Consider the following 27,784-nt stretch of genomic DNA (forward strand, 5'->3'; position numbering starts at 1 on the left):
GATGGGTCATAAAAACCAGATAGAGGTTTCATGAGTAAAATGAAAGAATGCCTTAAGGGACCAGCTTTTGTTGGTTCCCTCATTTCCAGAATAAGAATAAAATTAGTGTGAATCATTAGTTTTATCCCTCAACCTCCTATCACCAACCCAAGTGTCAGGAAGCACAGAGTAACTGGGAGACAGACACAAAAGAGAATGAAAATAAAATCACGTTTTGAAAACTCAAGTTACTTAAAAATATGCTAATCTTCCTTTTCTACAGCTCTATGAATTCTCAACAATCTCAAAAGTTAGACAAATTCCTTGAGTATTCTGCCTAAAGATTATCAGACTAAGGATTGGCATATCATAGGAACTCAACATGAATCAGAATTGTCAGTGGTTTCTTGAAGATCTTATAAATAAAACAGTGTAAAACAATGTGTTTGATAGGTGAAGGTGCAGAATGTTAAAATTCTGGGGGGAAAAAAATCCCTGTCTGTTCACTTTCCAATTATTCTTATTGTAGCTTTGTTTATATTAGTAGCTCAGTACTTGCAGAATTCCTCCCAATCCATTTTTCAACCCTAAGTTATGCGATGAAGTAATTTCAGATTGTCTCTGTCTCAGGCAGGCATCATGATGTCCTCTGTAGAACATCTAAAGCCCCAGCACAAATCACTGGCAGATATGTACAGTGGGTTTTATTCTTTGTTTTTATTTTTGAGAACTGGATTGTTTATTCTTTTCCAAAAGCCTCTGGTAAGCTTTTGAAACAATCAACAATGTTATTTAAATTGGGTAAAAATACTGGATATTGTTTAAATTAGATAAAGAAAAATACTGGAAATTTTCTTGTTTAGATTTATGTCTAGAGAAGCAGAGAATTAGATATGAATAGATATGGATGTTATGTTAAGCATATCACTTAAATTGGATAAAAAATACTGGGTATTTCTCATTTAGACTTCTGTTTAGAGAAGCAGAAAATTAGCTAACTAAATAGGGAATGAACCTCTAAATCTTGGTGAATTCTAGCAGTTGAAAGTCTGTTTTGGGTAACCATCTTTTTTTTTAAGTGTATCCCCAAAATATACTATGCCCAGGTACATTTTATTTTTAAATGTGCTACTCAAAGTCCTAAAAAAATCTACCATCCATGCAACTTTGAAAAAAAAAGATCTCTCAGAAGTGTCTGTGAACTTGAGGAGACTGGAATCAATAAGGATGTGGTCATGACTAAGTTATGATACTAAACAACTGCAGGCCCTTTCTCATTCCTCTTGGAGTTCAAACTCAGGCAGCCCAGTGGCCCCGCAGGCCTGCAGGGCCCCTGTGTGCAGCTTCCTGCATTCTGTGCTGCCTCTTTGCCCTGAGCCACCCACTCTCCTGCCCATGCCCAGCACTGGATTATGGTTGCTGTCAAGTTTGAGGGTTCTTAAAATCACTGCTGCAGTTTCCACACAGTAATTACTAACAATGGTTAAATTACTGACATTCTGAGGACACCACCTTGAAAGAATTACCAAGTAAAACACATTTACTCTAGTGCAACAAAAGCAGAAAAACAAAGACCAATGCCAACAGATTTCAGTAATTTTAAAGCATCTTTAAGATTCTTAGCAAATTATTAGTGTTATCCTTTATTTATTTCTTAAATGGGGAAATATATCTATCATCACCCACCTATTTCATTTTATAAAGAAGAACTGTGTATGTTCTTGAGTTGATAGTGCTTTAAAATCGGCATATAACCAGTATGGCTGACTCTATTCATTAATTCAATCATACAACAAGTATTTATTAAGCATCTACCATATACTGAACATTGTTCTAGTAGCTGGAGATTCAGTAGTGAATAAAATAGACCAAAAAAAATCCCATGCCTCAGGAGTTTATATTCAGCCTGGATAGACAATAAAGAAGTGATATATGTAGAGTGTTCAGACTGTGCTAACATTAAAAAATAAAGCAGACCAGGAGACCTGACAAAGTGAAAAGGTGTGACCTTTTTAGGGACAAACAGAAGTCAGGCCTTCCTGAGAAGACATCTTTGGATCAAGATAGGAAAGATGTGATCGAGTAGTCATGCAGACACCTTTGGGAGAAGCCATCAGATGGATCCATAGTGCACAGTCCTGCCTATGACGGGAATGTGCCCAGGGTTTGTGCTGGTTTTACAGAAATGGAAGGACAGGGTGGCAGTCTTAGAAAATGCATCCAGAGGGGTAATGGAGAAGGGTACAAATTATATCCAGTTTCCATTCTGAGCCACTGGGATGGAGAAGACTGTAAGAGCTGCTAGACTGAGGCAGACTATTTTTTTTAAATGCAAATATTCAATATGGATGGAGGCAGCCAGGTGGATTTTCATTTCCTATTTTATTCTTTTAAAGAATATCTACAAGGCCCATAAATTACTATAGGGATCAGACCATCATTTAAAATGATAGGTAAAATTTTGCATGCTATTAGGTTCAGTTTTATAATATATGCATAAAGATTGAATAACTGTGTATTGCTTTTATAATTGAAAGAAATATATGTTATTTAAAACTATTTATAAGCAAATAAAAAGGCAGAGTTTGCTGAAGTAGGATAAGCACAAGTTTCCCCAGGGAAAGTTGAATTTGAATCTTGCTTCTGTTACTTGTTAATTATATGACTTTGAGCGTATTTCTTTATGCTTTAAAATTCAGTGTTCTCGGGGTGCCTGGGTGGCTCAGTTGGTTAAGCGACTGCCTTCAGCTCAGGTCATGATCCCAGAGTCCTGGGAGTCCCACATTGGGCTCCCGGCTCAGCGGGGAGCCTGCTTCTCCCTCTGACCCTATCCCCTCTCATGCTGTTTCTCTCTCTCTCTCTCTCTCTCTCAATCAAATAAATAAATAAATAAAATCTTAAAAAAAAATTCAGTGTTCTCCTCTAGAAGTAGGAATCTAGACAGACAGATAGGTGACAGATAGATAATAGGTATATAGATATATTTTATCTTTAAGCTGTATTGCTTTATTGTGAAAATTAAATAAAATACTGTACACAGAATACTCCACATATTGCCTAAAAATCATAACCAAAATACTAACAATAATAGTAATAATAATATGGCAAATAACATTGATGATAACGAAAGTAAAAATAATAGATTCCCTGTACTTATTATAGAATGGGCATCATGTGGTAAGTGTTGTAATGTATCATCACGTTTAATCCCTATAGCAAACCTCTAAGGTGGGCATTATTATTATCCCATTTTACAGATGATGAAAATGAAAGCTGTAAAAGGAAAATACTTTATAGGCAGGAGATAGCTATTTATCTGAAGATAAAAGCACTAGAAGCATAGGTTCAGGCTTGCAAGTCCATGGAGTTTTATCCATCATGAACCAGAAAGTTTAATGCCTTCCTTGAGCCCACAAATCCCTGGAATATTAAATTAATACTTCTCAGTGATCTATTTGTATTAAACTTTGAGGTGAAACTAGAGACAGCAAAAAAATGGGCCAGGCAATTGGAGATGGCCTTAAAGATAAATCCAACCAATATAGGGATGAATAAAAATTAAAGAAGCTCAAAGTCTATGTGTGTACAGATAGTGGAGCAACAAGCACATTATTAAATGTTAGAAATTATGTTTATCTGTTTCTCCGGAAACAGCTTTATTGAGAATTAAAATATTTTACATTTACATAATTTTTATTCGCTCTCTATGATGGTTATAGTTTATGTGTCAACTTGGCTAAAACTATGGTGTCCAGTTCCTGCGGTCAAATACTAGTCTAGATGTTGCTGTGGAGATATTTTGTAGCTGTCTACAATCAGTTGACTTTAAAAAAGCAGATTAGCCTCTATAATGTGGGTGGGCTTCATCCAATCATCAGTTAAGGCCTTAAGAGTAAAACCTGAGGTTCCCCTGAGAAAAAAGAACTTGGACTCAAGACTGTGACATAAAAATCCTACCTGAGTTTCGAGCTGACCTGGCTTGCCCTACAGATTTGGAACTTGCCAAAGCCTACAATCATGTGAGTCAATTCCTTAAAATAAATCTCTTTAGACTATATATATTATGTATTTATACACATACACACGTATGGTTTATTGATTGATTGAGAGGGAGAGAGAGAGTGAGCAGGAGTGGGTGGTAGAGGCATGGGAGAGGGAGAGAAAGAATCTTAAGCAGGCTCCACACTCAGCGTGGAGCCTGATGTGGGGCTCGATCTCACAACCCCAAGATTATGACCTGAGATGAAATCAAGAGTCAGATGCTTAACCAACTGAGCTACCCAGGTGCCCTATATGGTTCTGCTTCTCTGGAGAATCCTTACTGATACACTCTCCGCTTCCATTTGTATACTTTTCTGACCATTTTGTTTTTAATTTGGTGCTTTTTCAGTATTTGAGCTTAACATTAACTTGGGTTTAATTTTTGTTTTTTTCTCCCAGTATTCTAAAGGTCAACAGCACAAAATCTATTATTGATTGAAATGATATGAAATTTCTACAAACATTAAATCAAAATTTTATTTACATCTCTGGAGTTATTTTTCAACATTATGATGGAAGTGAGTTTCAAAAAGTTGAATTTTTAAAGCCGCAGCAACATACATGCAAAGATTAAGTCACATTTTTTCCCCAAGCTTAAAAATTTTACTAAATTTGAATGGTCATTTTCTAATATTCTAAACAAAATTATTATGTTTTGGCTATAAGTTCAAGATAAAAAAAATGTTTATCTATAATAAGATAATATCAGCCTGGGTTAAGCTAAGTAATGATAGTATCTAATACCCTTAGGAATTTCTGGACAATGAAATTTAACATGACTGGCATTTTTTGAAATGTGGGAGAGGAAGATTACAGTTAGTAGCATATAAGAACTAGAGTTGAGCAACTTAGTAGTTTCTGTAGAAACAGATCATTAAGGGAAAAAAGAAAGATCAGTTCAATAAAGATAATACATATACGCAGTTCTGGCAAGCATAAAAATATTTTTAAGCACATGAAAGAAAAATATATAGTGAAGATGAGATTTTAAAAAGTCATGATGTAAAACATTGCAAATATGAATACAGACTTTAGCATTACTGAGATGTGTATTGAGGTATTTCTCAACTATCAGATTTCCAGAGTCTCCTAAGAATTTTTATAAAATAATACAAAAAACATACCAAAGTGTAGAAGAACTAAGAAAGTAGTTAAAAATGACAAAGAGGTGTTATAATGGTTACTTATGAGCTTTACTGATCATTGACCTACTATATATCTCCACCTGTCTCTTCCAAAAGAGTACCCTGATTCTTATTCACGTATCTGCCCCTTAGCTCCCGATCCTGAGAGAAAGCAGAAATTAACTTTATGCTCCAGGGGAAGGGCTTGAGTAGCTGGTTGTTTCAGAGGGGTGGCAGAAGGGATCTAAGCCTGTCCAATCAGAGTGGATCTTAGGCTGCTTGCTTTCTTTGCCCTCTTTGGACACAGATAAAGGTGCACATAGCCACCGTAGATTTTGGCAGACATATCATCACCACGAGGGAAACTAGTTTGAAAATGAAAATAAATTTTATACTACAGAAGACAGAACAAAAAGATGGGAAAAGAAAAACAAAACACAGATTTTTAGTGATATCAATGAGTTATGATCAATTCTGTGAGCCAATAAAATCCCTTATTAATCAAGCAACATTAAACTGACTTTTCTTTTACAACTAAAGCATGTCACACAAGAGCACCTGGGTGGCTCAGTTGGTTGAGGTCCAACTTTTGATTTTGGCTCAGCTCATGATCTCACGGTTGTGAGATTAAGCCCCACAACGGGCTCTGCTCTGGGTGTGGAGACTGCTTAAGATGCTCTCACTCCCTCTGCCCTGCTCTCTCTCAAAAATGAACGAATGAATGAATGAATGAGTGAATGAATAAAAGCAGGTCACACAATAACTGTTTTTAGAATGTATGCATTGCTAGATATTAACATATACTACTGAAGAAATTATATCTTCAAGTTATACTATGAGGGATTTTTGTTATTTCACATATTTCTTGGCAATATTTTAACTTTACTTCAAGTTCAGATTTATACTTTTTGGGGAAAGATGATAGATTATATAACTATATCTATATTCATAGAGTTACAAACATATTCTTACACTTGTCTAAAGAGAAAGATATGGAGTAGGTAATCTCCCAAATTCCCTACTGGTAACATGATCCTATACTACAGTGAAGTTTATCTTAGTAAAAACATGAAAAAATACTATCTACATAAAACAGAGATTTAAATAACACTATTTTTCTCCTACAGTTCAATATAATATCACACATCTATCAATAAAAAGTTTTGTTTTATAAAAAAAAATGTCAGCTCTATTTGGCCTTTTCACTAAAGCCTCAGTAAACTGGACAAAGCTAATCTTTAGAAGCAATGGTTTCCTCCTTATTCCACTGTGAATCTGCAAATAATAACTTCTGGTTTTTAGAGATCATAGCAATAAACTTCTGGTTTTTATATATAAGTTTTTTAATATTTAAGCCTCCTTAGCGTAGCTTTATGAACAAGAATATACTTGATAAAATAATTAGTAAAGTTGCTCCAGGCACTAGAGGGAAAATATGTCTATATAGGAAAGGAGAAAATGTGTAACAAATGTAAGGCGAACAAAAACGAGGATGTGAAGCTCTATTTCAGACCCCAAGGAAGTAAAGTGCTAAGATCAGAATGCAAAAGCAACTCTTGTTCATTAGAGAATAATATGGTAAGATATTATTCATTTTCAAAATGCATGGGTTGTAGAATAATTGAGCAAAGTCAGCCATGCAGAATTAAATTTCATTAAAAAAAAAAACAGGAAAGAGTCTAAAAGAAATCTACAGCATAGTTAAGAAAATCACAAAATTCACTATAAACAGAAGGGAAGCTTTTGTAGAGCCAAAACTGAATATTTTAAAAGTTAGAGAAAAATATCTAATTACTCCATGTACTGTGTTTAGCTACAGAAATATGTAACATTTGTTTTAAACATATATATATACACACACACATGCATACATACATATATACATATATTTATACACACACACGGTTTATCTGTATAACCATATACATATGATTTACCTATAAAGGCATAAATGTATATTTATATATGTAAAACTGTAGTTATAAATCTTTACTATTGTCAGTCAGTATTCTATTATATGTGTAGACGATTGGTGTTGTGTGTACTTCCTCAATGGCCAAGCTGGTCTTCTGAAAGATTAAACATATTAAAAGATTTAGAAGGAACCAGAGAAAATGATGATGCTCTGGTGTGCCCTGTCACTATTATCTGGATCTCTGATGGGCATCACAGAGATCACAATTAGTTTATTAGAAACTATTGCATGCAGGTGGCAATGTCTATCAACACTACCAAGTGGGATCAGATATCAATAGTCCTCAAATAAGTTTAACATTTAAGTAAACTATGAAATTTTAACATTATAAACATATAAAGAACAGTATAGCTTTCATAGTTTAGTGTTTTAACATAGCTGGTGGTCTTTTACATTCACCTGAAAGTTCCATTTTTTCTAATCATAACTTTTTGTTATTCTTTGTTAGCTCAGTATTTATATAAGCCCAAACCCAGTTCTTTAATATTAAAAAACAAAGTGACAGAACAATTAAAAATCTGTCCTTAGGCAAGAGAAGAAGAAAAAAAAATCAAGCTTTGTTTTTGCGGTGGTAAGAATAAAACAGTAAGTGGTTTTAATTTTAGCCACTGTCCTACTGTAGAGCTATAAAGATCTCCACAAGCCGGTTTTTGACCGATTTTGATCCCATTCAATAACATTTTTCATTTCTGGCCCTGCTGTTATTCTTATAATGATTTCATCAACTTGATGAATAAATGGTATTTCCAGAGAGGTAAAATAATAGCTAATAAGACAAAATAAATTAAGAGGAATGAGGAAATTTATGTGAGAATAAGCTTGATTTAATATACCTTACAGTTAATAAATTAAATTTTATATAGATTAGTTCATTTGTAGAAGTCAATTTTCTAATGCAAATGTCTTAATTTTTTAAAGGACACAGACAAAAGTATGGGTATAATCAGTTTATGAAGCCTCTCCCTATTATGAAATTTAAATAAAAGATAAATGAAAATTGGATTTGTGCAACTGAGTGGGAAGCAGCCACTGACTTAACTTTATTAAAGAGTGTTATTTTATGAAATTTAATCTAAATATTATGTATCACCTTTCAAAAGTTGTAAACTGATTTCTTTTCAAAGTTATAAACGGATCTATATTTCACACACACAGATACACACACACTACACATTCTTAATAATTGTAAATCTTTGTTTTTGAAGGCATATTTATTAGGCCAAAGTCTGATGAATACAGTAGCACAGTTCTGAAACTATAAAGGAATAATTTATGTTATAATGTCATAAGCAGATTCTGAAGGAAATTACAAAAGAGAACTTCCAAAAACTATTTGAGCAATAGCAACATAATTGGATCATATATATCACCTCTAAAGGTGATTCATTTGAAAGTACAGCATCCGTATGGCCACTCTAAAAATATGAATCTCATTAGTTTGTAATTATTGGGATATAACCTAGTTTGAATAGATTTCTTGTATAGTTCATGGGTGTGCTCTTTATACTCAATGAAATAAGATGTTTAAATATCTGAGCATAAGATTCAACTAAGATAAATAAAAAGGAGCTTTCAGTAGTTACAGAAACAGGTGTTAGGTGAAACCGCCCTAGTAACTCAGATGCTACAAAACATGTTCCTCTAGGCTAATGCATCCCATCAGAACCTTCAGAGATGAATGATTAACAAGCAGATGCTCTATATTCAATAACAGGATATATCCCCACAAGGAGAAACACAGATGTGATGTATTATGCTTCCCATCCACAAAATAACACACAAAAAAAGCAGTTATTAAGCGCTTGCTTTTTTGGATGGCAATTTAGAAGTTCAAGTAAGAGAAATTAGGCATATTTGAATAAATAAACACAGGATAAAGCTTAAAAATTTTGTAAACATTGTAATGTGGAAACAGACTAGAGGGTTCAGTTATCTGTTTGAATAACAGCAGTCATAATAATTCCAAATTAAAGGCTAATCAAATAGGCTCTATTGTAAAGAGAAAGGCCTATATCATTTTGTAGCATTATAACACGAGTAAAACACTATCTAATATCTCATTAATTTTCTCAGAGTTATATTGTCTATTGTTCTGATTTTTTTCACACTATATATTATTCAAGATAGAAACCTATTATTCTTTTTAGAAATAGTTTTGAACAATGAGAATTTGTCACATTGTGGAATTATAATTAATCCAATTCTGTGTACCTGTGGGGTAAAAACAACCTAGATTTGTTATACAATATCCATACATTGCAAACATTTAATAAAGAGTATCATTCAGTAGCAGTATCCACTAGGGACCTGCACTGATGTCATGTGTAGATTCGCTTAAAATGATCATTCTTAATTCATAATTCATATGTTAATAACTAATAATCAGGAGCCTGTGACACCCCCATTTACTTTATAATTTCTTCTCCTATTGAACTTTGAGGATTAGCAGATCTTCTACTGGAAACATTTAAATTATTTAATTTAAAGAAATTAAAGTATGTATTTGAAGGAATTACTGTCCAATTATGCTGTGAATCTGAAGGAAGAATATGAGTCTGATAAGGATATTGAAGATATCATGTAGGAACATGTAAATGTTTAATTCAGGTAAAATTTGGGGGGCAAACAAAAGATTGCATTTCATTGATGATACAAACAGTATGGAGAAGTACTGGGAAAGAAAGAAAAAATAAAGAACCATAACATGAGTCTGAGCTTAGAAAAGATTATTCTAGATAAATTCTGTTAATGGAAGATGATGAGAGTAGAAACAGAGCATTATTAACCATTTATGAAATAAATATATTCTGTATAACAGTTTTAAATAAAAGATATATTTTGAATAAATATTAATGAAGAAGAATATTACATAAACAGATAATAAATATTCATTTAAGAAAAATGTTGAAATAACTGGTGGCAAATGGTACCAAAAAGAACTAAAGTAATCATAATCCACTTTCCACAACTATTCACGTTCCTTATAAAACCAAGTTTTCACAAATCTCATAATAAATATTTTGTCAAAGGTTTAATACTACACAATAATACTCTTTTTATTATGTACTTTGATAAAATTAAAAGGAAAACATTTAACTCCCACTGGCAGTTTTTATATAGAAGGAGTGCCTGCTTTCCTAAATGACAAATTTTCTCAATGCTGATCTGTATATGAAATATTTTGTTAAAATATTCCTTAAGAATACCTTTTTGTTCTATTCTAAAAGTCTGTGCTAAAATCACAACAAAAACATCTGGTCACATCTAAAAACAAAAATACTTTTAAACCATAATTTAAACTTTATGATGTTCAGATCACTCTAGAGTAAAATAAATATTTAGGGAAAAAAATACTCAGTTGCATTTGCCAGAAGGTTTTCTTAGTAGGCAGATAACTTATTAAAATAACTTTAAAATAATAAAATCACACCAAGAAATAGTTATATTATACTTAAATATCATTTACACTATGTTAAAATTAATCCTCACTATGCAAAAATCGTAATTCTTTTGCATTGGCACCAAAATTGTTTGGCAGGCAACAGAGCAAGGTGTGGGGTGTAAGATGGGAGAGGAACGAGCCTGAGCTGAAAGGCATCTTGCTCATTAAGAATTGATACAAAGAGAAAACTCAACTAAGGTTGAGAAATACAGGAATCTTTGGGCAACCCAGCGAACACTAATGCCTCAAGTTAGGGCAAAAAGAAGTCAGGAATTAGACAAGAGGAGTCATAGCAACGGATGAGTTTGCTATTGAGTCATGTGATTAGATTGCTCCTAAAAATGGGCCGCACAATATTGACTAGACTGGGAGAAAATGATAGGGAGCTCATATAATTGAGAGTTTATCTAATTCTGTGATTCCATTATCAAAGGAATTATAATGAGTATCATGCAATAAGGCATCCTTTGGGTTTATGAAAGATTTTTGTAAGACATCTACTTCATTTTCTTCCACTGAATTTTTGATCTTTCAAATTTACTCCTACAGATAAAGATCCCCACCCAGCCACTTTTGGAGGAAGGTAGAAAACAGGAAGTCTGGAACCAGTGGAAATAAGTTAGGTCTATGAATTGAAATGACCCTACCTTGTACCTAAGTTCCAGTAACTGGGCTAGATTGCCCCCTCCTTCCTATAAAATCAGGCTGCCTTTTGTTCATTGGTTTCAGTAACCATTTCCTGCTCTTGTCTCTCAGACTTAACTCCTTTCCGCAATTACTTGTCTAAGAAGGAATCTAGTGCTGAGATCTGGTTTTCCTCTTCAGACCAGCCTCTGACCCCTACATCTCAGGACCTGACTCCTTTTTCCTGATGTTGCTGGTCTGCCTGGGCCTTTTATTTATTGCTAACCACAACAGCTGCGCCGCCTACTTTATCCTTATAAATATGTCTGGTCTTCAGGCTCCTGGCATTTCTCTTTGATCCATCCCATTGTCCTAAAACCTAGAAGATACAGCGCCTTCTCTACCATTAGCATTCTTCATAGTACTTAGTTCAAACTTGAGGCTGTGCTTGATAAATGCTGGTTAGCTGGATGAGAAGCAAAGTTACGATGCCAAGTTTCAGGATCATTAAGTTATAACTGTAAAAATTTGTTTTAAATAAAGTGTTTGAGACAACAATATGATTTTTATCCTTAAACTTAAATGAATAGCATGTTTAGTGCCTGTTATATATTTGATAATGCAATATTCTATCATGGCATTTCATTTTACCATTTTCCTTTTTTCATTCTGCTCATTTTATTAATTTTCTGCATTTTATCATTTTAGTTTTTCCTCATTTTGTTATTTTGGGCATTTTTCTTAATGTTTTAATTTTCTCATTTCCTTATTCTTGAATGTTGATGCGATATTTTATATTGTGTTTTCTTCTGTGGTAGTTTATCTTCAATTCTTTTTTTATTTAAAACTTATAACCAACATAATTTAATCTGGGACAGCATAATGGGTCCAAGAAATAAAAAAGTCAATAGATGAAACAAGTGCTTGTTTTTTTGGTTGAAACCTGAAAAAATCCACTTCAAAGGGTGAAGGGTCTATTAATAAGGGCATTAAATTAAATAGAAATAATCTTAGCAACATAGGAACTTTACCTGCTGAAGTTGGCTCTTCTTCATCTGATGCTATGATAAGAGGAAAAGAGGTGAAGTGGGGACAGGGAAAGGGTGGGTGGATGGGGGTGGGGAGGGAGAGAGAGAGAAAAAGAGAAATTGAACATAAATATATTTTGCATTTTCAAACAATGACTATAAGCTCCTGACTTGTAATTTTGTGAATACATTAGAAATCTGCCATTAGGTAATTGGATAATGACAAATTAATGGGCATTTACATTAAATTAACATTTATATACTTTTATACTCTAAAATACATATTTATTAGAAAAGACCATTCAGTTGTCTGAATCTGATTTCCCTTCCTTTTTGCAAACAAGATTGACTATTTAGTTTGAGTGTAAATTATAGTTATTATGAATTATATTGTTTAATAATATAAATTGTATATAACATATGAATATCCTACCACCACTTTGTGGGAATTTTCTATTAGCAAAGAGGAATCAAAAGGCATTGTGGATAGTAAAAATTTTGTTCCATGAAGTAGACATTTTATAAATAAGATAGGGGTTACACATAAACACACTCAACTCACACGTATCACACACTTTAAGATTCAGAAGTGATGATTCTGTGGTGAAGCCACAAAAACCTGAATTTTGAAGGTTGACCCCAAGTGATTTTGATGCTCGTGGTCTACAACCCACAAATGATAAACATGGATATTATAAAAGGAAAGGCCACAATATGAAAATACAACTTTATGCTAAAGCAGTGGTTCACAACCATGAATGTATCTTAGAATGCCAAACTCTGGGCCCTCCCTCAAACCAATTAAGTCACAATCTCTTTCAACGGTATTAATTTGTAGCCAGGATTGAGGCATTACTAGATAATATCAATATAGGTAACATGAACTATAACTCAAAGTGGGAATCATTCTGATTCCTGTTTTAAAAGGGAGGAATTAAAAAAAAAATTGAGGGGGTGGTGCAGAGAGAGAAGAGAATCTTAAGCAGCCTCCACACCCAGTGTGGAGCCCCCCATGGGGCTCGACCTCACAACCCTGAGATCATGACCTGAGCAGAAATCAAGAGTCGGACACTTAACTGACTGAGCCATTGAGGTGCCCCAAGACATTACTAAGTAACACCAATATAAGGTAACATGAACTATAACTCAAAGTGTGAATCAGTCTGATTCCTGTTTTAAAAGGGACGAATTTTTAAGAGCAGCCAGACTCCAAGGGTAATAATCTATTATGTGTATGTAGGGGATTGAGCATGGTGTTGTAAGAGTGAAAAAAAGAGTTTATCTGAAGTTGCTTCACAATATTGCCTAGAATCCACCTCTTCCCCTTTACACTAACAGACAGACTCTGTGAGGGGGTATTTCTGCTCTGTACACAAGCGCAGCTTACCCCAAATATTACCGTTGAGTTATATGACACCAGCAGGTACTATTTCATTTGATCCATGAAGTTTTAAAATAAAAATTTACTCAGCTGAATTGCTTATAAAGGAGCTTTGTTCCCAGGTGATTCGTTAATCAAGGTATCACTGTGTAGCCAGGGAGCAGTCTCTACTCTTTCCTATTAAGGTTACCTGTGCACAGAGCACACCTTAGACAAACTGACTTTGTGTCCTGACAGTATTTTCCTCTCACACGGTTTGGCTTGTCTCCTTGGCACATAAAGAAATGGAGAGAGCAAACACACTTGGCATGCATGGTGTGGAGAACATAAATATTTAAAAAGCCATTTGCTGCTTTATTATGTCCAAAATATATCATAACATGTTCGAAGTGGAAAACTGTCAGTAGCTTCCAGGAATTCCCTTTTAGAAAAATACCATAAAGCCTTGTAGAAGTGCTGACTTAAATGGTCATTATTAGTAAAAGTCTGGAGAGTCAAAGTGGGGGGGGGGGGAAGGAACTCAATTTATAAAGCTATGATGAGATGAAAATTACTTATATTTGATACAGAGGTTTAGAGTGACTGAGCAATTTGTCCAAGGTCCATTTGAATTTGAGCTCAAGTCAATGTGACTTTCAAACCAAAATCTTTCCACTATGCCTTACTTTCTCCCAAAGTGTTGACTCAGTATCCACTAAGAGAGAAAGGGAAAAAGGGGAATAGAGTCATGGAGTGAGGACTGGCTAGATCTCTGACAGTGTTACTTGGACTTAAGCATAATGGGGAAAAAAAAAAAAAAACTGGATGTGGGGACCGGGAAACTTCTTTAGGTCCCTTACAATCCAGGGATAAACACTGGCAGATGAAATCTAGAGTGTCTAGTTAAAATATCCTAAGCATGTGATGCCTAAGGAAGTAAGATTAGAAATGCTAACATTTTATCCCTCCATTATATATGGATAAGCAAGAAATTTTCGGAAAGAACTATCCAGCACAGAAACAAAGACAATTAAATTTATAGATGTCTTAGCAAGTAGAATGTCTTAAAACCAAAGCCTGTGGGGTAAGCAGTGCACTAACCTACACTTAAGCCTGTGATACCTAAAAATATCTTTGTAACAGATTAGCAGTATTAGAGTCAGCAGATACACAGGTCTGCATAGAATTCTGTTTCTATACATCTCCATAATGGTGGTTCTTCGTAATACAAAGATGTCACTAACCAGTACTCATACTATTAAAATACACACACACACACACACACACACAAAGGCACATACATAAGGGTTAGTATTACTATTAATTCACTCTTGCAGTTATCTCTAGCAAAGAGGGTCTTGTAAGTGGCTAGCTACGTTACCAAACAGAGCATCATGAACTATTAACAGGTGGCAGCTAGAGCCCCAAAGGTACAAATAAGCCTCAAAGTAGACATTAGTGGCCTATTTAGTGAAATTTAAGTAAAATAATTACCACAGAAGATAATGCCATGCTACCCAAATGATTTTTCACTTTTCCTATTTGCTTCTCAGAACTCATTGAAATCAGCAAATCAAAAAATATGTCTTTGTCACATGCAAGTTCCTTTAATCCCAGAAATTAAAAACACATGCACCGGGGCATCTGGGTGGCTCAGTCAGTTAAGGGTCTGACTCTTGATTTTGGCTCGGGTCATGATCTCAGGGTCGTGGGATGGAGCCCTGAATCAGGCTCTATGATCAGTGCAGAGTCGGCTTGAGATTTGCTCTCCCTCTCCCTCTGCCCCTTCCCCCTCTTGCATTCTCCCTCTCTCTCCCTCTCTGTCATAAATAAAATATTTACAAAAAACAAAACAAAACAAAACACATGCACCAAGCAAAACAAAGCTAAACAAGTAACTCTGTATTGCTCTGCCTGGTCACAATGCAGGAGGATGTACTGAAATGACGGTGACAGTAGAAAAACAGCAAAAATATATATCTGATATAGACAACTTAGATGTGCAGCCCTCTCATTGCTCATAACATCACCCTGGGCGTTCATTAAAATGCCCCAGATCTACTGAGTTTGAATTTGGGTGTTAGTTCAGGTTTCTGCATTTTTAAAAAGTGCAGCAGGTGACTGTTATAAACACTAAATGTTGAGAATGATGGCTATACCCATCAAAATTTATTGCAATAGGAAAGAGCCATGGGTGCAGTTGTTGGAACTGCAGCAGTAAATTAGCAGGCTTATAGGAAACCCTTCACAATATGTACTGGGGTTGCTTCACCAGCTCTCAAAGCTCTTTCTCTTGTATCATCTTCAGGTTTATTTGGATATCTACATCAATACTTTGGAGGAAGATAACTTATCCTTTGGATATAGAGGGGAAGCTTGTATCTCAGAACTAAACAAATCTTTTCCATTTTCCTGGCCACCATTATTCGTCTAGGTAAGCATAAGACCCATTTGGGGACAGTGATGTGTAAGATCAAGTTTGTGTGTGCTTGGGTGAGGTGAGGCTCTTGGAAAGGTTTCTTTAATCTTCTGAGAAAGTGTCTGGAAAAAAACCTCTTTCTCTTCCCTTTAGACCCAGACAGGAAGCCTGTGGTCCCAGAAGTGAGCTGGCAGACATTTTGCAGCCATGATGGGAGCCAGCGCTAGAAAGAAGCCAATCCTGCTCAAAGGCAGAATGGAAGAACAGAAAGAAATTAGATTACTGATGATATAGTTCAGCCACTAAATCATATTCTTACCCAAATCTGGACCTTCAGTTCTGAGGAAAAATTCTTCTACTTTATTGTTTATCTAGTTTTAGTTTTCTCTAATTTGCAACTACATGACATGCTGCCACTACTATAACCAGTTTTGTTGTTCCCATTTAAAATATATTAGAACACATAAGGAATTAATTATGTCTGAGGCAGTTGAGACGGAAAGTACATACAGCCTTGGGCGTTGCATTCTGAGGGCAGCTGGGCTTTCAGCACATAATTTTCCCACAGAGCTCATGACCACGTTTTGATACACTAAACCTACCGTGATTTTGAAGTTGGTCACTGTTTATTTAGGATGGTCTGACAGTGTACATGTTTATGAACTGGGTTAGTAGGTGTCAGAAGAAGGCAACCTGTAGACTCCCCTTCCCTCTTTTCTCCTTCCTTCCCAACCTTTCTCTTTTGTTCCACAGGATCAACTCTCAAGTACAGTAACTACCCAAACCTGACGGGCTGTGTGCTGCAGTGATACACATATAATATTAAAACACACATACTTCTTCACAGGACAGGCTTTAGTTCTATACGGTATCAACAATTCTTATATCTCCTGTCTTTGTTTGTCTTATCCTTGGGTGTTTTAAGTGAACTTTTATAACCTGGAAAGTCTATCCATTCCAAAAACAATTCTATACCCACTGTGACTCACCACCATACCATAAAGCCTTGTAGAAGTGCTGACTTAAATGGTCATTATTAGTAAAAGTCTGGAGAGTCAAAGTAGGGGGGGGTAGGTGGGAAGGAACTCAATTTATAAAGCTATAATAGCTATAGCTATTCCCATCAAATAGGAATAGTTCATTATGAAATATATAAAATACATTTCTTAGAATATTATAATCTATTTTACATATGGATGTTACTCAATTCATATTGATTTAAGGATCATTTATTTGCTATATTATAAATCTAGTTAATTATGTACCAGATATGCTCTGCAAGTCTGAAATTATCTTGTAATTCATTATTTCCATAAACAAAGAAACAAGAAATATATACTCTTAAACTCTGACAATATTTCAGAAGTTTTGATTCAACTGCAGTGATGAAAAAATAACAATATTTATGTATGATTATCCATGCTTGCGAGGTGATAAATGCTATAAATGTGAATATGTATGTGTGTGTGTATGTGTGTGATTACTAAGGAAAAGAAAAGTAAATTACAATTTCAAATTTGTGAACTTAGTCATTTAAATAGGTTGTAGAGTTGCTTCTGGAAGTATTCAGAGATGTATTTAGAGATAGGTTTTGGTTCATATGGTTTTTGTTTTATTATTTGTTTGTTCATCCGTTTTTTGGCCAATGGCCCAAAGAGGACATGCCTTAGGACTTAAAAGTTGCCATTACCAACTTCTTCCTTGTGAAAATACAAAGAGGAATATTATTCTCTCCCAGCCAAAGACTTCAGACAGCAAATGATTTGGTCAGTTATACACTCTCAGAACTGCACAATGTTTGGGACACAATGAGAAACAACAGATAATGTTTGCATTGAAAGTATTCAGAGAATTACGAAGTCTTCTCTATGCTATTAGTCTTTCACATGCATTTTGATTCCTGTGCTAAACTTGGAGAATGGCATCTATTTGAGTACAGTTAAAAATATGTAATATATATAATTATGTACACATGTAGTTAGTATGTAAGTATATATTTGTATGTTTATTAGTCTCCTCCATTGGACTAGGAGTTTCATGAGGTCAGGGCTGTGACTTTTTTGTTCACCATTATAATTGTAGTTTTAGAACAGAGTCTACAATGTTGTAGGGTTCAATAAATATTTGTCAAGAGAAATAAAACAATACAGATAAATATTTAATACACTCCACTTTGTTGCTCAATAAAATTCAGCTGTTTCATTAGGCTACATTACTAGACTTATCAAAGAGAAAACCTTACATCTTCATCTATATTTTATTTTTTATTTTTTTTAAAGATTTTATTTATTTGAGAGAGAGAATGAGATAGAGAGAGCATGAGAGGGGGAGGGTCAGAGGGAGAAGCAGAGTCCCTGCTGAGCAGGGAGCCCGATGTGGGGCTTGATCCCAGGACTCCAGGATCATGACCTGAGCCGAAGGCAGTCACCCAACCAACTGAGCCACCCAGGCGCCCTTCATCTATGTTTTAGTTACATAGATCTATTTATCTATATCTATATATATCTATATCTCTGTAGATATAAATATAAATAATTATATATATACTGACTTATGTAATTATATAGTCATATAAATCAGATTTACTTTCTTGGGGCAGGAGAGAAAAGGAATAATGGTTCAAAAGACAATGGTTACTCTAATGACCATTTGATCATCTCATGAAAAAATAAATCTGTGATTTTAAACTAACTAAGAAAGCATCAAACTAATGCTTATTAACTAAATAGATTCATTAAAATAGAACCACAAAATGCACTTTCTATGTTTAGTAGTGATGCACCTCACATGGGTTTCACAATATTAAACAGTGAATCATGTTAACAGCAATTAGCAGTGCATTTGCGATTTTCTCACTTTAGAAATAGGTACAAATGGGAAAAATAATTAAAAAAATGAATGGAAGCTTTAGTTTCATTGTTTTGTCACTGAGTTAAAAAATACATAATTTATAAAACTAAACCAGAGTACTGGGAAGTTGGTAAATAATATGACTCATCTCCCAGCTAGTATCAAAGAGACATTGGGGACATAATTAGGATACATTTTCCTGCTTAAAGGAAGCACTAAAGATCTTTAAGCTAGGTGATTTGACATTACAAAGGCCTTATAATTCAGCATATCATTTATCTATTCAATTGTCCTCAATCCTTTGTTTATTCTATGTGTTCTCCTTCCCTATCCAAATTCATCCCACCCTTGTAGACTCAATTCAAATTTCACCATCCTCAGTATATTAGCATTTAGTTTAGTCTCCAGATTTGTGTAGTTGTCCCCTTTGATTCCCGCTGACTTTTAAACTATAACCTAAATAAAGCCAGTGTGAAACAAAATAGCAATATTTTCCAGTCTTGTTCCCAAGCCGGACATTATCTACTATCCTTCATTCAGGGCAACAGTTATGTTTTAATTTTGTATAGTGCACATAATTGGTACTGAGTAAATATTTTTGGAAAGCTGTCTAATTTTAGAGATGAGAAATGAAGTCTAGTAAGTAAATTTAATGTCTGTTTTTACAGTACTGTGAGCTATGTAAAGTAAGGATTGGTAATTAAACCTAAGATATCCTAAGAAAATTCATGGGCAAATGGAAAGAAGAAATTTGAAAAGGACCAAGCAGATTAACAGCTAATATATATATGATAGCTCAGATTGCATCAATTTTAAATAAAATTAATTCATAATCTTTCTGAAAATGTAATTTGGGAGAGAGGAAGTAGTTCTGCAAAGAGAATGCTATGTTCTGTGACAAGGGAAGCCATGCAGCAGAGGTTACCGGCACAACACATGGGACATTCAGATGGTCACAGCACCCATATTATTTTGTTTCACAGCATCTGACAAAAGGAAAATGATACCATCAGGCTCACGTTCCATGGATTTCTGTTTTATTTACATGTGGGAAACTGCTCACTTCAACCTCAAGTCATTTCCATAAGTCTGGGCAAATGCACTAATCTAAAAAGCAAGTCTGTTAAAACCAAAAGAAAAAAAACTAAAAGGCAATGGGAAAACCAGCAAGATTGACACAAATCTCAGTGACAGCATCCACTCAAGGAAATCACAGAATCATTGCACATAAAATGTTAATGTCAGAAGAGATTTTGTGATTAAGGGGTTGGCAACAAACAAACAAACAAACAAACAAAACCTGTCAAAATGGGTTAAGGTTTGCATGAGGAGTATATGTATGAAATCATCTAAATTACCAAATAAAACCCACCATAAACTGAATTTTGAAGTAAAATTCATATACATATGAATACATGTACATATAGTATATAAATTAAATATTTATTTATAATATAAATAAAAGGACTATACAACACATGCTGTTCTATAACTTGCTTTTTTCACTAATATTTGCACATATTTTTCTGTGTCAGTATACTCAGTGAATATGGGCAGTATTTATTAATGTTTTGTTTTATGGACATACCGTAATTTATTTAACTCTATTGAATGATATTTGGATGGAATCAGGGGTTTCTCTCTTACAAATAATACTGCAATGAATAATCAGACTCCATTTAAATAGTGATAGAAACATGAAACAAAAATAAATGACCAAATTTCACTAAATAAATTAGCTCATAATACCGTGCACAATATAAAATATTCCTTTTCTGTAAATAAGGCTTTTAAATGATCCTGCTTTATGCCACCAGCCTATCCACAGTAATATGCTTCTTTAATATATTGGACAACATGATATTTGTGCCTTCTTCCTGTGAAAGTTACTCCCACAACAGAGCTACCATTAGTGGTGACCAAGTAGAACTTTCAGGGTCCCGTGTCCAAGTAGTACAAGACACAGAAACAAAAGAAATGGCTGAGCTCTGTGCTTGGGCAGATGCAGCCTTAGGGTTAACCACTGAGTATAATATTCTTATATTAAGTAATATAAAACTTCAATATTTTAAGAAAAATAAATGGTGGCCATTTGAAGACAGAAAATTGCTTTATTACAAAATCTTGGCATATAATGTGTGTGTGTATGTGTGCACAAGCAAACATTTAATAGGTTAAAGTTATTTCCAAGACGACAAATTTACCACGAAATTTGTGAAGGCTTTTAACAAAACATCATTCCTTTTTCACTGCTTATATTACAAAGAGGAATTCAGAAATTTCATGATGGCTTTGAAATGATGAATTCCCAAAATATAGTTCCACGTACTTGGCTTAATTAAAATACCTTTTGAAACTCAAAAGATGAAGGGGAAAATAATAGCGGGCAGGTGTAATTTGAAGAGAGCTCAGATATCTCTGGTGGATCTATGTTTCTCTTTGGTCTAGGGGAATTTTTTTTTTTTTTTCACGTAGTTTGAACTCATCCCAAGGACACTAACTTTATGAGATAAAGCACAGCTTCTACTTGCCTATATAGAACTCAGCTAATCTAATGTGCCACTGACTTATTCAGCAGTCAGTTAATGACTGCTAAAGAGGATTGTTTTTCCTCCTATCTGTTAAAATAGAAGTTAAAATTAAATGCTTTCTTTTCAGAATCATTAGGACCTTCTTTAAAGGAAAATAGTCAGTGTATCCACACTCAGGCATTAATCAAGTGACATTGACAATGTGATCTCCCTGTCTGCAAAACTGGTCTCCCTAGGCCAAATTTTTCCTTAATTGAAATGTCTTTAAAGAACTCAACTGATAAAAAAGTAGACAGGTCTAACTTTAAGACAATGAAATCGAATAAAGGTATAGGGCTATTCAGGGAGGGCCCAAGCCCCATTCTTCTTGTCTTTTTGCTTATTTTCAAGTTGTGAATGCGTACTATTAACTTCTACTCTTCCAAACTGCCAAAACAAACAAAACAAAAACAAAAACAAAAGAATAGTCAAGTAAATATAGGCTGTTCAGAAAACAGAATGTAAGCAACTTTGAGAAACAAAATTTTAAATCCAAACCAGACTTAAAGGTCACTTAGTCCAACTTGCCAACTAAACATCTAAATACTCCTTCAAAACTTCTAGTGGCAGGGAACTTAAAATCTCATAAAGAAACATGTCACATTGCTCTCCCAGGGCTAGCCTCTGGAAAACAATGGGATGATATGGCTCTTTCTTTGACATAACAGCCATTCAAATATCTGAAAACAGTTATCATATTCCCCATAATTCTCTTCTTAACTGAGATAAACCTCTCCACTTAATTTCATATATCATGGCATATACCCCGGTCATCATTTTTTTAACCTCCTGATAAATTCAAATTTGTCAAGGTCTTTTGGGAAATACAGCAAGAAGAATTAAATCTCCAGATGAGATCTGACTAGGACAAAATACCATGCCCTTATTACCTGCCTTCTTTAGGCTGCTATATTACAACTAATAATCCAACATTGTATTAGCTACTAAAAGAGTAAGAAATTAATTTCCTTTCTCTCCTTCTTCCAGCTCCACCTTACACTAATTCCCAGAGAGCTAGGGACTACTATCTTATCTTCTTTCTGTCTGGGAGCAAGACTGGGCAGGAAAAAGAGGGCAGGGAGGCAGACATGGGACAAAGGAGATCATGGTTGGGGTGGGGTCAAGGGAGAATATGATTGGCTTACCAGCAATGTTAAAAGTATTTTAGCAATAGGAAAAAATTACAAAATTTTGAACTAAGCAAAGCCTTAAATGTATTCTTCGAATCTTTTGCTTTCTCTCTAGCAAATAATCTAGTTTGTGTGTATTTCATATATAGTGTATTAAGTCCACAGACAAGAAAACCAAAACCTTGTTTTTATTGAAACAGTTTCCTTAGTGTCCAGGACTAGGTAACCATCCAGGTGAATATAAATATTCGGTGGCTTCTCATAGGATTTTCCACATGTCAACTGACATTTATAGTCACAGAAGAATATTCCAGAAACTGTTGTTAGAACTTTATATTGTTTCCTCCAGCAAATAATTTCTGGTTAGAAATTCTAGGTTAGAAATTAGCACTAATTTCAGTAAATAAGTCACATTCAGCCTTTCCCAAATCAACTATCTACGAGACCAAGTTTTAACTGAAAACAATCACAATAATTAATGAAATGAAAAAAAGACCTTGGAGGCAGAATAAAAATGTAATAGGAAAAATAGTACAATTTAATCCTCAAAAGACAAGCCTGAGGTAGTACTTAAAAATTACCTCAAATACTGTTCAGCAAAGTGTTTTGTGTTGTTTTTAAATAATGTTTATATGTTTCAATAATGTATTATGAAAAGAGGTCATTGAATCATGATCCTGGGATAATTTTGTTAATAACACTGAAAACTGTATTATAAGCATAGTCTGAGAAGATGACTGGAGGTCCTTTGCAATATAGGTCCAAATCACCTTGCTGGTTTGACTCCCAATCATCCCTAAAAACACCAAGTACTCTGGGCAACCACTAAGGCTAATTCTTCCAGAAGGTTCCCAAGTTCCTCAGCTTTATGTTTATCATCCTTCGTTTTGCTTAAAACATTCCCCTCTAATAACTTGGCTGGTGAACTACACTTCCATCCCAGCCAGTTTTAAAAGCTATCTTAGCTGTCAAATCTGATCCCCGGGACTCAAAATAACCTTTCCTCCTGCTGCTACCTATTGCACTGTGTTCTCTTTTTATGATGATTATTTACCTCATTGTGTAATGGCTACTGATGTGTGTGTTTTATGATCCCTTCCCAAACAGAAGTATCTCAAGGGCAGGCTTTTTATTTTGGGGTCACAGACAAAAGGGAGATTAGCCTCTGGGGGTCAGGAATAGCTTTTAAAAGATGCTCAATAATATTGGTTAAATGGAAGATCCTAGTGGTCTTTTGTACTCTGTGATTCTATTTTTATGCAAAACCACAAAGATACTGTTGATCTATCACATCTAAAAACCTAATATTAATATGGTATCATAAATTTTAACTTGGTATTTATTATATCTTTACAGATTCTCATTTTGCATTCTTATAAAGAAAAAATCAATTCATAAGTTATTTGCTGTAAGGATAAGGAAAGCTATACTCCTAAAAGGCCGATTCCTAATTATGCAAGCATTACTTATTACTCATAATTTTCAAATAATAAAACATAGGGTTCTCTTTTTCCCATACCAAATAAGGTGATTTGTCAAATTATACGTTGAAGGAAAGAAATTTTTGAAAAATTAAAAGCTGACAGCTAAATTGCCCCCAGTTTGCATATTCAAGCACAAGCAGAAAAAATCCTGACATAAAAATAATAGATCAGGATTTACTGGACATCTAAATAATGTTATTAATGACTAAAATGATGGAGGAATATTCAGGAACTTAGAAGTCTGATTTCTGTATGTAGCTCTTGAATTGTCTATAAGATTTAACTATTTATATTTAATTATTTTATAACTCCTATATAGCTCTTATTATAAGCTAAGTGCTGTTCTAAGGGTCTAACATATATTAGCTCATTTAATTTGAACAAAACCCCTTCAAAGTTAGTATTATTATTACCCCAATTTTACAGACAAGGAACTAAGGCATCGAGAAGTTAAGCAACTTGCCCAAAGTAACAGAGCTAGTAAACAGAAGAGCCAGGATTGAATTCAGTCTGGCTGAATTCTTAACCACAATACCATGATGCAATCCGTTAAAAGAATGTGTTCTTACAGAGTTCCAAGAAAGCATGCTCAGCATGTGACAAACACTGTAATTAAAGGTATTATTATAATTACTATTATATCTTCAGGTTCTTTTATTGTTTCAAAGCACCCATCCCCATACGTGTAATAGGCACAGTTTAATTTGAACACAGACACTGGACCATGGACAATGCATTGGACAAAACTTCGGGTTTAACATCTGTTCTGCCTGCCTTTAGCAGAAATCTATGACCTTGGTCTAGTCATTACATTTATCATAGAATCATTTTCCTATTTAACACTGAGATTGGTATTAGGTCAACTGCTTATTTCAAGGTTATTACAAGAATAATATGTATATTAACATTTTAATAAATAGAGTACTCTAAAAATACAAGACACTATTAAAGGGAAAAGGGTGAGGGAAAAAATGTCCTTGGCATTATGGTGATTGGTAAACTACACAAAAAGACTCTCTGCCCACCCCCTTCAATGTTCATTACATGATGGCCTGATAGACAGCATGCCTGGTTGTGAGGTGAGCCTTACCACAGAAATGTGGGGTCAGGACATCATTGTGAAGAATATAGCTTGACCTCCATCACTGAATAATTAATAGAAGTTGACCTTAAAGGTCAGAGCATGTTGTAGGATGCACCCTGATTTATCCATTGCCTGGGGGAGCCAAAGCCATTGATTGAAAGAGAGCTGAACTGACAGAAACAATATTTATCTTGTTGAAAATGTTTGGCAGCTACTATGTCAATGAGTAACAGTAATGAGTTCTGTACTCAGTTGCTCTCTGTGATCTGGAGGAAGCACTTGGCTTCTGATTTCTCAATTAAAATCTTATCAGATGAAGACATTGTGGAGACTTAGCAACATGCCATGAAAAGAAGGTGCTGATTCTTATTTGAAATTTGCTATATTTTTCAAGGGTTAGTACTTAAGAAAACACGCTATGACTGGCTCCATCTTTTGCTAAGAAACCAAAATTGTACCCTCCTTACTTTATTTTCCAAGCCTTAATTAAAACAAAATAAAGAGAACAATAAATATTGATTGCTGTGCATTTTAAATCATAGTTTGATGAGTTTTATACTTTCAAAGGGAAAAATTTAATATATTCCAAAGAAGATTCTGCCCAAATTCTCACTCATTATATGACTCATTTAAAAATTATGTGTTGTCACTGTACTTTAAATAACATGGACTAGGGGCGCCTGGGTGGCTCAGTTGGTTAAGCGACTGCCTTCGGCTCAGGTCATGATCCTGGAGTCCCGGGATCGAGTCCCGCATCGGGCTCCCTGCTCGGCAGGGAGTCTGCTTCTCCCTCTGACCCTCCTCCCTCTCATGCTCTCTGTCTCTCATTCTCTCTCTCTCAAATAAATAAATAAAATCTTTAAAAAATAAAAATAAAAAATAAATAAATAAATAACATGGACTACAGAATCTGCCTCCACATAAATACTCTGATTTAGATAAACTGCCTTAGAGTACAAAGTTACCTTGAGGTGTCACCCAATTTTCCTATGGCCTCAGGCACTGTTGCCAAATAAACCTTCACACAATGACATCCATTTGAAGCTCCTTGAGAGAAGACGTTATGCCTTCTGTTTCATTAGTAACCATTATGCTTTACTCTAGTAATCCCTCATAACAAAGAGCATGATTTTAGCACATACTTGGTCCCAATAAGATTTGGTGATTAATTAGTCTATCTAACTTACAAATATTACATGCTACAGGATTTCTAATATTTCTAAGAAATAAATTTCAACCTATCAAGACACTTTTTAAAATGAATTCTTAATGCTTCTCTCATCTCTTTGTCTTCATTCTATCTTCAACTAATGGTAAGAGGACAGATGAGAGCAAATGCTCTATGATTCAGTCAATCAGCTTTCAGTTTCCATTAGAGTAATATTAATCATTTTCCCACTTCCTACCTTTATCTAACCTTCATAGGTTTTCTTTATTCAGTTATCTTAAGTCAGCTCCATACTCCACATGCTCTAGAGCCATTATTTATGACTTTTCTGCCTACTCTCTCTCTTATTGGTTTGAATTCTAGAGAATAGTCCTTTCCTCATAGCTTTTATCAACCAAACTGGACCTTAAGATGTGTTTATAATTTGTCCTTTTTAAATAATCTGTGGCCTTAAATAATTGTTTAAGTGGAAAATAAAAGGGAACATAGTATTCACATATTATTTTAAAACTATAGGGGTGTCTGGGTGGCTCCATCAGTTGAGTGTCTGCCTTTGGCTCAGGTCACGATCCCAGGGTTCTGGGATAGAGCTCTGTGTCTGTGTCGGTCTCCCTGCTCAGCAGGGAGTCTGCTTCTCCCTCTCTCTCTGCCCCTCCCTCTTGCTCTCTCTCTCCAAAAAATAAATAAAATCTTTGGGGCGTCTGGGTGGCTTAGTCATTAAGCGTCTGCCTGTGGCTCAGGTCATGATCCCAGAGTCCTGGGATTGAGCCCCGCATCGGGCTCCCTGCTCCGCGGGAAGCCTGCTTCTCCCTCTCCCACCCCCCCTGCTTGTGTTCCCTCTCTCTCTGTGTCTCTCTCTGTCAAATAAATAAATAAAATATTTAAAAAAAATCTTTAAAATAATAAAAAAATAAAACTATATTTGATGAGATAACCATCTCTGTTCTCCAGGTGTATTTTTCTCCTCTTACATTTTATATATGTAAATATATCTTATATTTTCTCCTCTGTTCTCCTCTACAAATTGAATGACTCCAAATCTACATTATTATGATTAAGTAGATCTAAGCCCATTACACTTTCTTTTCATTATAAATCCATCATGATGAACTGTTTAGACTTTTCTGTACAATCTTACAATATTATATGTTCTCAAATAACTCTCAACCCAACCATTAACTTTAAGAATTTAGTCTAAGGAGGGGTGTCTGTGTGGCTTAGTCGGTTAAATGGCTTACTCTTGATTTCAAAGCAGGTAATGATCTCAGGGTCGTGAGATCACCCCACATCGAGCTCTGTGCTCAGCGGGTAGTCTGCTTGAGATTCTTTCCCTCTGCCCAACCCCGCTCCTTGCAGGTGCTCTCTTTCCCCTTCTCTCTCAAATAAATAAATATTTTTAAAAAGTTAAAAAAATGTTATTTTGGGGGCACCTGGGTGGCTCAGTCATTAAGCGTCTGCCTTTGGCTCAGGTCATGATCCCAGGGTCCTGGGATAAAGCCCCGCATC

The 27,784-nt window shown here is 34.8% G+C and overlaps 1 protein-coding gene across 2 annotated transcripts in view; it reads right to left on the minus strand.

The window, feature by feature from the left end:
* EDIL3 (EGF like repeats and discoidin domains 3) overlaps positions 1–27,784 on the minus strand; it is a 392,993-nt gene that overhangs the window by 243,228 nt on the left and 121,981 nt on the right. The window contains exon 3 of one of the 2 annotated variants that reach the window (XM_035014792.1): positions 12,217–12,246. The exons of the other annotated variant lie outside the window; for it this stretch is intronic. Coding sequence (XP_034870683.1) covers positions 12,217–12,246 — 30 coding nt within the window. The remainder of the gene's footprint in view (positions 1–12,216; positions 12,247–27,784) is intronic. 2 annotated transcript variants of the gene reach the window in all.

The sequence above is a fragment of the Mirounga leonina genome, unplaced genomic scaffold (assembly GCF_011800145.1).
Source record: "Mirounga leonina isolate KUSES-001 unplaced genomic scaffold, KU_Mleo_1.0 Mir_168, whole genome shotgun sequence".
NCBI lineage: Eukaryota > Metazoa > Chordata > Mammalia > Carnivora > Phocidae > Mirounga > Mirounga leonina.